At 43.9% G+C, this 12,988-nt stretch overlaps 1 protein-coding gene across 1 annotated transcript; it reads left to right on the top strand.

Moving 5' to 3' along the window:
• Positions 1-134: 134 nt before the first annotated feature.
• Positions 135-12,669, top strand: LOC120822445 (insulin receptor substrate 1-B). Its single transcript, XM_040182143.2, has 3 exons — positions 135-864; positions 2,405-5,524; positions 7,751-12,669. The coding sequence occupies exons 1-3, from the start codon at positions 495-497 to the stop codon at positions 7,774-7,776; spliced, it is 3,516 nt and encodes a 1,171-aa protein (XP_040038077.2). The 5' UTR covers positions 135-494; the 3' UTR covers positions 7,777-12,669.
• The last annotated feature ends 319 nt before the right edge of the window (positions 12,670-12,988 follow it).

Raw genomic sequence — 12,988 nt, forward strand, 5'->3', positions numbered from 1 at the left:
CCACGTGTCAACAAAAGAGACGCCGGCTAAACGATTATGCTGCAGCATTCGAAACCGGTTTAATTGTGAAAATCGCCATTTGAAGTTCCGTTGTATGCGCCCCCCCCCCCCCCCCCCCCCCCCCCCCCCCCCCCCACCCCTGCCCTTCGCTTGGTAGTAGTGGTTATTGACTGAATGTGGTCATCCTCAGACAGGTGGAGGAGACGGATCGCACCGTGGTTGGACTCGGCCGCGCAGGACTGGGTTGGGCTGCAGGACGAGCGGCGGAGGACGCTGTTGCGCGCTCGGTGCGCGGAGCCTCCTGCAGCTGCTGGATTCACAGTATGATCCCAGATCATACAACATGGTTTGGCTGATTTTCGCACGCACGCTTGGACAGTTAAATGTGGACGCGGGGAGGACGAGGGACGTAGTTGCAATGGATTAATGAGGCGTGCACATGGGCTTGGGTTTTTTTCCCCCTGAGATTATTGGCACATCATATACATACATATATGCATCACTCTGCCTTGGCCATGGAGAACCAAGCAGCCGAGCCGCAGAATCACGAAGACGTGCAGAAAAGCGGCTACCTCCGCAAGCATAAATCAATGCACCGGCGGTTCTTCGTGCTGAGGGCGGCCTCGGAGCACGGTCCCGCTCGGCTCGAGTACTACGAGAACGAGAAGAAATTCCGCAGTAAATCACCCGTGCCCAAAAAAGTCCTCAGCCTGGAGACTTGCTTCAACATCAACAAGCGGGCAGATTCCAAGAACAAGCACATGATCGTCCTTTATACCCGCAGCGAGAGCTTTGCCATCGCCGCGGACAGCGAGGATGTCCAGAACGAGTGGTACCAAGCGATGCTGGACCTCCAGGGAAACTGTAAGATATGAAACGCGTGATGTGATCGCTGCCGTGTCTGTCCCTGCACCGGGCCCATCCTGGCGCAGGCTGTTTGTTCTGCTTGCACGTTTGCCTCGGTCATTCCCGCTTGTTCATTACATATCACTGGCTCTGAAATGTTTTTCATACATATATTGTTAGTTTTCTGCTGCAGCTGTGGTTTGTTCAGTTCATTTGAATAAATCCGCCTTAAGTCGAGCAATTTTGGACGGTAGTGGGTTTTTTATCAACCGCGCTGCAGGTGGATCCGAGCGAACGGGCAGATTACAACACGCTATATGGGCGGCATGTGCCGTGTTTGTGCCGCACAATCTCAACAACCCTTTTTTTTGCTTTGCATTTTCCACCCGCAAAACGAAGCCGCTGACCGCTGCACGGCTGCAAAACGTGATGCGATGCTTAAAATAGCACCTACATGTTATAGTATTTAGAAATGCAGCCCTTTCCATTCGACGGGGTGTTTTTGCATGGCGCAGTGGGCATATAGCAACCATCCAAGGGATGCATCATATAGTAGCAGCCTATCGCGGGGCACTCCGCTGGAGCCCGTGTTGTTGTTTTTCTGCACAGCTCTGACTGCCGCTCGCATAACCTACATTTGCGTTACACGTTGCCGCTGGTAGGGAGGAGATGGCATCGTCAGTGCGCTCTCACTGGGAAATGTGTTTCTGTTGGTTATCCGCGTGTTTACGTTGTTATCCCTATGTGCTGGAGCTTAGCAACACCCGCCCTCCCTGTTATCTTTTTTTTTTAATGCATTTCAGTTATCTGAGGCTGATGGGTTTGCCCAGCTTACATTTTTTTTTGTCACATGGTGTGGAACCCTGAATAGATGCACTGAGTGCAGACCCCCCATTTTGTAGCGATTATGTCTCAGGGACAACCAGCATAAAACACTGTTCCTAATTGATTTTACTTACCTGTCCATAATGCGCAAATGGAGACGCATTAATATAATCAAGTTACGCTGAATCCAGGGGGGGGGGGGGGGGGGGGGGGTCATCTCTAATAAATTCAAATTCTTCTTGAGGGATAGAAGACCAATGCAGTTGTTAGCCCTTCGTTGGATATAACTGTGACTGTGTGGCAAGAGGAAAAAAATACATCAAATACCAAATTATAATTGCTGCTCTAATTTGTCATGTGATTTGCATTGAACTGAAGTATGATTTCTCTTTGATATTTCACAATCGAGAGTGCTGCTTTCGTGATTGTATTCTATATCTGCAAAGTCTTAATCCTTTATGGCTGCAGCTTGAAAGTGATTGTGATCAATGACCTGCAGCACTGTTGCTTGGCAGAGGCAGGGACAAGGTAGAGATTGATGCAAGTAGTTTAGCAATGATGGATGTTTCCTAATAGTGTCACCTTCACTGGTTTGTCATTTTGGCTTCAATCCATCTTTAAACAGGTTGTGTGTTTCATGTAAATGTTGTGTGTTTACTAAAGCATGTACATAGGATATGTCGAGTCACAAAAATCCTAAATGTAATTTATTCATTCTTCATTGTTTTCCTAGGTAAAACTCCTGAAGACTATGGCAGTAGTGGAGAGTGTAGCTCTCCGTCTCCTATTCCAACCGTCAAAGAAGTATGGCAGGTCAAGGTTTGGCCGAAAGGTCTTGGGCATGCCAGGAACTTAGTGGGCATCTACCGGCTGTGCCTCACTGACAAGACGGTCAACTTTGTCAAACTCAACTCCGATGTGTCATCTGTGGTGTTGCAGCTGATGAATGTTCGCAGGTGTGGCCATTCAGAAAATTTCTTCTTCATTGAGGTGGGCCGCTCGGCGATTACCGGCCCTGGAGAGTTCTGGATGCAGGTGGACGACTCTGTGGTGGCCCAGAACATGCACGAGACACTGCTGGAGGCCATGAAGGCCCTAAGTGAGGAGTTCCGTCAGCGCAGTAAGTCCCAGTCTGTGGGGACGTCGTGCGGGGGCGGTACAGCTTCAAACCCCATCAGCGTCCCGAGCCGTCGACATCATCCAAATCTGCCACCGAGCCAGGTGGGCTTCACCAGACGTGCCCGCACGGAGACCCCTGGAACGGGAGGCAGCAGCACGAGCACGTCGCCCACGTCGCGCCACGGATTCCCAAGGGCGCGGACTGCCAGCATCGGGGCCCGGTCGGAGGAGGGCGGAGCGAGTGCCAAGGGGACATGGGCCAGCTCCAGCCCGAGTCTTAACGGCTCCTGCTCAACCACCCCAACACTGAGGACCAAACCCACCAGGGCCCCGACTCCTGCTAAGATCACCCTCAGCCTTGCACGCTACACGCCTAACCCTGCGCCTTCTCCTGCGCCCAGTCTGTCCTCCAGCTCCGGCCATGGCTCAGAGTGTGGCCTGGTTGGGGCAGCAGTGGGGGGCATGACGATCTGCTCCTACCCTCGTGTTTCTCAGAGAGTTTCTGTTTCAGGATCGCCGAGCGACTACGGCTCCTCAGATGAATACGGCTCCAGTCCCGGGGAACACTCTCTGCTCGTACCCAGTCTGTCTGGACACCCCGTGCACGGGGAAGGCTCCTCCAGCTACATAGTGATGGGACAGCGAGAGGGCCTCCTCGGCTCCCATCATCGCTCAAAAGGCCGACGAATTCTGCGACGCTCGTCAAATAGGGAATGTGAGGCCGAACGCAGACTCTTAAGCAAAAGAGCTTCTCTGCCTTTGGCGGCGCACGAACGTCTCACCCCGCATAGAAAAGAGGAAGACGATGAAGAGGATGAAGAGTATGCCATCATGTCGCAGAGTGCTAATCGAGAGAGGGCGGGCTCCGGGGGTTTGGCAGCTGCGGGTGGGCAGCTCGACGCAGGAGGGAAAAAAAGAGGCAAGAGGGCTGACAAAAGCATGCGAGAAGTGGAAGGTGGGGCAGCGACGGATAGCGGCTATATGTCAATGTTGCCGGGGGTCACTTCTCCCCCCGTTCCGCTCTCTCTCTCCATAGGTATGTCTGACGCCAGAGCTAAACCTGGGGCAGATGACGAGTATATGGCCATGACCGCCAACAACAGTGTGTCCCCCCCCCAGCATATCCGCCAGCCCAGCACAGAGGGCTACATGGTCATGTCTCCCAACAGCAGCAGCTCCACGGACCTGCACGGACTGGCTATGTGGGACAGCAGGGCCAGCGTGGAGAGCCAGGCTGCCAGTGACTACATGAACATCTCGCCTGTGTGCAGCCGCTCTGCCTGCAGCACGCCGCCGTCCCACCCCGAACAGCACCAACTGCAACCAAAAATGTTCAATTCCTACTTCTCTCTGCCAAGAGCTTATCAACATACTCTCTATACTCGCTTTGAGGAGGACTTAAACAAAGGGGAGGGGAAAAAGGACGGCGGTGGGCATCACGGTGCTGGAAGGGGAGGGGGAGCGGGATACAGCAAGAGAAACAAAACCGCAGCGGGATCTGCTGGAGGCTGTCAACTCTCAATGTCTTCCTCTTCCTTCTCCTCCAGCTCCGCCAGCAGCGAGAGCCTGGATGACAAGTCCATGTCGGCAGGGAGAGGGTTGAGCTTAGTAAGGACTGCAGCGTGCACAAAAGATGGCCGCCATCATCAAAAACGGGGATCAAGTAGTAAGAGCCCAAAGGAACAGAGGAGGTGTCGTCCGGTCAGCATGTCTGCAGACGTTGTTAAAGCAAACACCCTTCCGAGGGTGAAGGACAACCTGCTGCCATCCGCGTCACAGAATGTCGGTGAGTATGTCAGTATTGTGTTCAAGGAGGACAATAAGTATGTCAGGGGGCGATGTTCTGTGTCAGAACGTGGACAACCTATGATTCATGGAACCCTGCGGCCTTTGAACCGACCCCTCCTGTGCCACGATAATCCCGCCAACCTTCCTCGCAGCTTTTCAGCTCCGTTGTCCACCGCCGCTGAATATGTCAGCATGGATTTAGGGAATTCTTCATCTAACCAAAGGCCCCGGATTCCTGTTAGATCCACATTCAGCGCCCCACAGGACCCACCAGCTGGTGCCCCCAAGGGCCGCCATGAACACAGCAAGTCCTCCCCTCCGGCGGCAGAGGTCAACGCCAGGTACAGAGCAAAAGTAAAGATGACAGCAATGACAACAGACGCCCCAACTGCATTCAAGGACAAGAAAGGTTCAGATCCCAGCATCTCAGCAAGACCTGGTCAGACCTCATCTACAGAGCAGGAGACAAACTCGGGCTTCTCCCCAGTCAAGTCCTACAAGTCTCCCGAGCGCGGCGGTAGATTGGCCCGAGGCGACTCGCAGGGCCGCCCGGGTCACCTTTTAGAGCCATTTAACTCGCCTTCCTCCCGCCCTCGTCATCCGCCCTCTTCTACCTCCATCTTCCAGGAGGGCAGCCAGGCGGCGAGCCATCGGCACGGTTTGGATTGCTCAACGTGGGAGAACAGGCAGGCGGCTAGTTTATCTGCCACACCTCCACCACAGGCCTCCACCTCACCTGCTCAACAGGGCCTTAACTACATTGACCTTGAACTGGCCATTAAGGAGAGCCCTCAAGCCGGAGTGGAGCACACCTCCGCCGCCTACAACATGGGAGGAAGCGCCATGGGCAGCGGTGCCGGCCCCGGCATCAATACGTATGCCAGTATTGATTTCTATAAGTCAGAAGAACTGCGAGCACACCAGGGAAGTAGAGCGGATGGTCAGGGTAAGTACAACTTGCACTGCAAACCCATTTTATCTTAAAATATCTATCAAACTTACCTTTGATTTGATATGCAACGTCAGATTTTGTGTCAATATTGTCACATATTTTACATCTCATTCTTAGATTCTTTTTCGGATTCCAGTGCAAACTACTTGTAGAAGATTGCAGTGTCTGTATTGGCACACTGCTATATATATATATAGTATATATATAGTGTGTGTGTATATATAAAATATATTATGATTATCTTCCCATAATTGGATTGATGAATTTGAACATCCCATTTTATTCTCCGGTAAATTATAAAATTATTTATGTTTTTAATTTAGCTGGTCAAGAAAATAATCTGTAGATCAATTGGTAAAATAATCCTGCGTTGCTCTATTTGTTACAATTTGTATTTATTCATTCCAAAACAAGTTGATGACGGACTATTGTCGTTGATAGTTATGCTTTTTTTGTTCAAGATGCAATATCATAACATCTGAAATGATTAGTTATTAATTGATTAGTCAATCAACAAAAAATGTATCTGATTAATAAATAAATAACCAATCTAGATTTTCATTTTCAAATATCTGTTTCTTTGCCATGTTCTCTATGATAGTATACAACGTATTTCAGGGTTATGGGCTGTTGGTCTAACACAGTAAGCTGTTAGATTTTCACTGTCAATAAATATTAGTTCAATTCGCAATAATAATGAGATGATTATTCATTAATTACAGCATAATTGGCAATTGCATTACTATCTATCATTTGTTTAAAGAACACCAAGGAATGTGAAAGAAATGATTCAAAACAGGTAAGACTCCGGGTTGTCTAGCCGGATGTAAGCTTTTGATGTGAATAATCCACAGACAAAACTAATGTCTGGCTCTTTGTCACTCGTTCTCCTTTCATCCTCTCCTGACGTGTCCCTCCGCTTTAAGCTGGAGGGCAGCACTGTGTTTCCAGGCTGTGGGTTGTCTGTAGAGTCTCTTATTATCACAAGTGGGTGTTCACAAGAGCAACGGCAATTGATTTGTCTGCTGGTAATGAGCCATTTCGCATAAATGGAGGTAGAGAGGAGACGACTCGGCCAGGTGTTTGTGTTTAGGTGTGGGTGTGCTATTGGCTGCAAGATTTCACATGGCAGCTCGGAGGCTTCCCTCACATTGCACGGATGAAAAATATTTTTAATGGTTAATATAAAGTACATTTGTTGATGGTTGAATGCAAAATTCATTAAGAGATCCATCTTTTTTACATACCAGGAAATAAAATGTATAAACAAACAAAAGTAGGAATTAGCGGACTTGGGAAGAAGCGACTTTTGCAGGCGTATTTATTTGGCACAGAAACAACATTTGATTGATTTCATTGATTCATCTAATGCTATTCAATCTCCAGATGTAAATGTATATTCATAATGATTGCCTAATTATTTAAATCGCGAATATATGTATACGCATCAAACATGTGCATATCTGTTAATATTCTGTAAATCACTATTTCATGTAATTTTCCACACTGCGATTAGTGATTGATTGTGCTTCTTGTCTCATAAGCCACAAACGTCGCTTTCTACGACTGCAGCCATATTCTAATAATGGAGCTCAATATATGCAGCCTGGATACTTGGAGGACGATGGCTGTACTGCAGCTTGCAAAACCTCAAACAAACAGGCTTCTCAGTGGTCTAATCAACAGTGGAAAAATGATTTTAATATCACATTCCTCCACGTTTTCATTATGTTTCAATTATAATCTGAAAATACATTTTCAGTAAAAACCACAGAATGACATTAAGATATTGTTTAAGAGATAGATTATGTTTGATGCTGTATTGCCACGTCTGATTTTTCTTCATGATAAGTCTCTGCCGATGCTGTTTATTGTCTTTGCAAGATGCAAAGAAAAATCATATAACTTACAAATTACAAAAAATACAAATTTATAATAATGGATGCATAAAAAAACAAAGAATAAATTTGCGGTGAACAGCAGTGCAGAACACGTCTGCCTTTTTAACACAGCAGCACGAGCGCAGAACGTGGAGGCTGCAGACAATCGCCTGACTGTGAAAGTGAAAGGAGCGAGCCGTTAGTACAGTTCATTTCTGTATGGGTAGATTTAAATTAGATTCACGGTGAATTCAAATGCAAACTACAACAATACCAAAGCCTTTTATTTTGTAGAGGAGTTGATTTTAATCCGGTCCTGCTTTTGATTGTTTTCTTTCAGATTGTTGGTCTCCAACAGATTGTTGAGGGGGCGGCCGGCGGCCCGATCTGTTGCCACAACACAACCGTCCCCGGAGTGTGAACACTGAAAACCCTGGAAAACTCCTCCCCGTCCTGGTGGCTGTTTCCAGTCAACCAAATGTGTGCCAAACACACACACACACACACACACACACATAGGCTGAGAAAAAACGTTTTGTTTTTGCCTCGATTTGAACCAATATGACTTTTGATTACCTTTTAGCTTAATACAGATAAAGGATGACACGTTGATGCGTGACTGTGGGTGACTTCTCAGGTGGCCATTCTGGCAATACAAATGTCCATCTGTGCATAATAAATTAAAATAAATGTTAATTTTACACACAATCTTTCAAACTATCCTAAACCATTCTAGGCTGCACTCCGGAGTGTTATTTATTAAGTGCCAAACTTGAGCTTCATGTTTTTGTATATCGTCCTTTGTCCATGTGTATTAAGTTAAATGATCATCAGGTGTCATTTTGACTGAAAAGGGAAGGAAATACAGATTGAAAGAGGTTTCATACACTTACACATTCTCTGTCACTGTTAAAGTCATTGGTTTATTACATACAGTTGCCCAAAAAAAGCCTTTATACTTGACCACTTTTCTTGTGCTATACTGTTTGATTTCTGAGGTACAATTAGGTTCATATTATTGACAATTACATAACGACATACACATTGAATTGACATTTTTCATTTGTTTCCGTTTTTCAAATAAGGGGAAATTGGTTGTGTTGAAATCCCACACATCTGATATATACTTTATGAAATATTAATAACAGTATATCCTAGTATTACAAATTCCTTTTCACACAGCATTTGACATTGACATCTCTTGTACTCTGAGCTGAGCTTTAGGTTGCGGTTGAGGGATGAGTCTTTTTTTTCCTTTCAAAAATGGTCGTAATGTAATTTAGTGTTTTCCTACACAGAACAAACAGACGTTTTATTCCTAAATCCTTCAACGTGCACTCACACAGGATACGTGCTTATACAGCCCCACCTTTGATTTTTCACAAACAAATCATGATTTAGTCAAGTCCCGTAGCTCATCCTCGAAAGCTGCATGTAATATTAGTTGATGTATTTCAGTGGTATTTTGGATATTTGGTGGAGTCATTCATACGGTGGGGTGTAAGGAATGAAGGGAACGTTCATTCACCTGTCGCCTCAGTGAGACTTCTGTCCTTTTTGTAGAATGTCTTCCCCCGTTTTATACAATTATAGTTTTTAACTCAAAATAAAACTGAACATATTGAACACATTTACTAATAGTTCAAACCTTCTGTAACTGCAATCAACAGAAAAAACATTCAATCATTTAATTGGATACAAAGGGATGCATACACAAACAGCAATGTATTCAATGATCACCGTGTGCAACATTGCATAAAAATTGCCAAATCAACATAATGTTCTTCTGCTATGCTTGTAAACAGCTTAATCTAATTGGCTTCAAATGCGCAGCAAGGACAATAATTAAATTGTACGTATATAAATGTTGTCACTGAGGGGACGTGATAACAGACTTCTTTGGGACGGAAGCTGAATATTGAAAATAAAACAGCCTGGGGGGCTTTTTAAAATGATTGTTAATGAAAATCATTTGGGTAGGGAGGGGCCGACTCATTTCTAATTTTACAAAACAACCTTACTCCCCCCATATCTCAGTATAATATATGTATTTTGACAATGACAGCAAAATGGTAAATAGTCCTTATTGTTCCACTCCTTATTTATTACAACAAGAATGAATCTGAGATGCTCAAAATGCCCACATAGGAAGTCGTAGATATAGATTTTGACTAGATAATAATACATTTGACTAGATAATAAGCAATGTTATTTTTCCCAGCTGGAATTTTTAAATTTCACACAACTGTATCAATGACAGTATAAGATAATGTAGCTTTTTGAGTTGACGCAGACCAGATAAGCTCTTGCATTTAAACCATTTTGTAGCGCAAAAAGTTAAAAAAGTAAGAGTGTAAATACTTTTTTGGGGCAACTGAGCTTTATTATATGTGTATTTATACTATACTACAGTGTACAAGTAGAATGACACTATGAAACTATAGTACGTGCTGTAGTCAGTTTTCCTCATTTTCACAATTCTAATATAAAGTGACACATTACAATGGTATATCAAATATACAGCATACATATGATTATTACTATATAGCCTAGATAACTATATACTCTTTTATAAAGTGCCTCATTTTTGATTGTAGCTGTTTTTACACAGGTAATCTTAAAATGGGTTGTGAAAATGGAAAAAAGTGTTGTTTATCTCCGGAGTCTAAATTGCGAATATGTCGAACTTAACAGAAGACAGATTGGACACTGATATTGATATCAGTCAGCCATAATCAAATTGCCTTACTGTGTTTATGAGAAAGATGAAGAAAAAAAAAAAAACGTTCTATTTTTTTGCAGTGCCTAACACTTCAGCCACAATGTAAGCACTCCATCACTCTTTTCTTTGGCTTCGTCATGCTACGGTTTGGCCAAAAAGAAACAGAAGAAGAAAAAAGATCATAATTCGTTCCACACACTGGGAAGCATTCACTTCAGGCCCCTTATTGTGTTTTTATTTTTAACTATCCACTACCAGCCGCCCACTTGCTCGGTGTAAAAGCTGACGCCACGTTGCAGCCGGGACGTTCCACACGAAGCAGATTATCAGTAGACACATTGCAGCCAACAAGTTGCAGAGAGAAAATGTTACGAATGGGTCTGAGGATTCTGCATTGTAAAGAATTTGATGTCAAATCGTATTTTGAATGACTTTCCTGTTTTTTTTACACCCAGAAGAAATGAATGGAGTTACCGGTGTCTTGTATATAAAATAAGTTGTCCCCTTCTTACTCAATGCATCACAGAAAAGGAAATGCGTTTTCCAATTCACTTGCAGTATATTCTGAACCCCCAAAAACACTCATGAAAGGAGACGATTGTAACTCCTCAGTGCAGCAATTGCTGGTGTGTGAATGCTGATGCGGGGCTAAAACAGCATTAACACACCTGCGTGCGGCTGTTTTTTGGATGTGGATTATCTGGACGGGGATTCGGTTCCCTGAATCGTGCTACTTCTCTCTCCTTTTCTCTCTTAACACTCAAACACTGGACTACGAGTGCCATTCCTGCTCACCCGCATTACTTTGTCATTTATTCCATTGACAACAGGCTGCTGCTGTCAAACAAATTGCCAAAAAAATTACAACAATTCAAAAGTCTACTATGAAGATAGTTTTTTAAAAAGTTGTCACGGAATCAGCCACAGCTGATTTAAAAAAATAAAATAAAAAAAAAGAACACAAAAAAATAATCCTTTTTTTTTACTTGGACAGCCACTGGGCCAAAAGATACGTTACGTGTTTTTCATAAGGTGATGTGATCTAAAGTTTATGGCTGGTTACTGTATCCAAAGGTGCTGGTGGAGAGTTTGGTCATGTTGTGACTTTAGTGATACTGTACATTGAATCAGGACGTGTTGGTATGCAACTAAATCGTCTACTGGATATGGTGCTGCGATGCTGAACACACGGCATCGACCAACTCTTTCATGCTGGGCTGTGGCTGTGTGTCTACAGGGTACGAATGAAAAGGTTCTCTTGATGTGATTTTGAGAATGGTAGCTTTTCCCACATTTAGGTTGAGTTTTTATTTCCCTAACCAAATAATGTTGACCCTGCGGTAGATATTAAACACTTGACTGCACTCGCCAGCTGATACACATGAAATACAATTTGAGGGTTTTAATCCTAGAGTTAAAAAGTTTGCGATATTTACTCTGACTCGGCCCTCAACTCATATGTGTGAGGCTACTCCAGTGCCTGGCTGTGATTCCTGGTTTTTGGTCATTAATCAGTTACTGTATGTTTGAATTCCCTCCATGCGGAGATAGAAATCCAAACCTACTCCTGGAAAAACAAGTCTTCCACTCAATTATTTGTAAAGTTGTGTGTGCATGGTGATCTCTGAGCTGAACACTGGAGCTCCATGACACTAATACGAGGTTTAATTAGTTAGTTGTTTTTTTCCAATTCGTCGGGTACTTATAGATCAGTTTTTTAATCCTATGTAGTAAAAAGTTGATTGAGCACAGCCCACTACTGCCAACAGCTTGTGTTCAACACTTAGAACTTTATTGCCAAACTCTTGTATAACAAATCCATAGAAATACATGGACAAGTTCCGCTTTTATAACTCTTTTGTTGAAGTGACCTTTTATAATCTCTCTGTTGTTCCTTTAGTGTAACTCTTCTTATTGAGGATTACTGAGATTCTCTGACTGTACCTTATAATCTCAATTTTGGGCAGATGTACCAGTTGGCAGTAAAGCCCCTTGGAGAGTCTGAGAAGGGTTCAGGACATTTCTGACGTCAAATGGGAGGAAGACATGAATAAAAGATGTGGATTAGGGATAAAATAATTTAATGTATTGTGTATTCAAAACTGTGTATTCAAAAACTCTGCAGTGTGTCCATTCTCACGACAGCCGGCGGTCGTATGGAAATGCTTCTAATGTACAAAACATTACAATTCTGCCAAGTGTTAAATGAATGAAACGTTGTCTGCTCGGAATACTTTGTGACAACATGTTGAAAATCAGACTAACTGTGGGAAATGATACTGTATGTACAATCAGGATAGCGACTATAATTGCAATGGAAAGAGCATTGTATGTATTTTAAAGCTATTGATACTACTTTGATAAAAATGCAAAATGACAGAAGAGGAACTACAGTATACTGTGTATAGAGGAGGATGGGCATGGGGTTCCTTCTGTTCATGGAAACATTGTTTTAAACAGAATATTGATGATTCTTGTCTGTGATGTAGACAACGTCAATGTTTTTTTATATATATAAAAGAAAAGTGACATAAAAATGGTGTATTTTATTGACTGCGTGCCCGTTGATCATGATGAGGTTTTGCTGAGTCTAGACTGCGGTAAGCCATCGCCGGTTTTTAAGGATAAGCCCGTGCGTGGACAGAGGGCGCATGTTTTTAATCCCAGGCTACTCAGTTTAAACAGATGGTATTTTGGCAGAATGTAAGTTCACAGGTGAAAAACAACAACGTGACTACAACAACGGTTTCTAATAGATTTGTCATTTCACCAACATTTGTTTCACATACAAGTTTGTGCTTGCTTTTGCCATTTAGGTCATTGCATGTTACTCATTCCACGTCATGAGGTGGAGGC

Source organism: Gasterosteus aculeatus, chromosome 7, assembly GCF_964276395.1.
Source record: "Gasterosteus aculeatus chromosome 7, fGasAcu3.hap1.1, whole genome shotgun sequence".
Lineage (NCBI taxonomy): Eukaryota > Metazoa > Chordata > Actinopteri > Perciformes > Gasterosteidae > Gasterosteus > Gasterosteus aculeatus.

Coding starts and splice junctions, on each gene's coding strand:
- LOC120822445 (XM_040182143.2), top strand. CDS start 495: ATGCATCACTCTGCCTTGGCCATGGAGAACCAAGCAGCCGAGCCGCAG. Junction 865..2,404: donor GCTGGACCTCCAGGGAAACT/GTAAGATATGAA, acceptor TTGTTTTCCTAG/GTAAAACTCCTGAAGACTAT. Junction 5,525..7,750: donor AAGTAGAGCGGATGGTCAGG/GTAAGTACAACT, acceptor GTTTTCTTTCAG/ATTGTTGGTCTCCAACAGAT.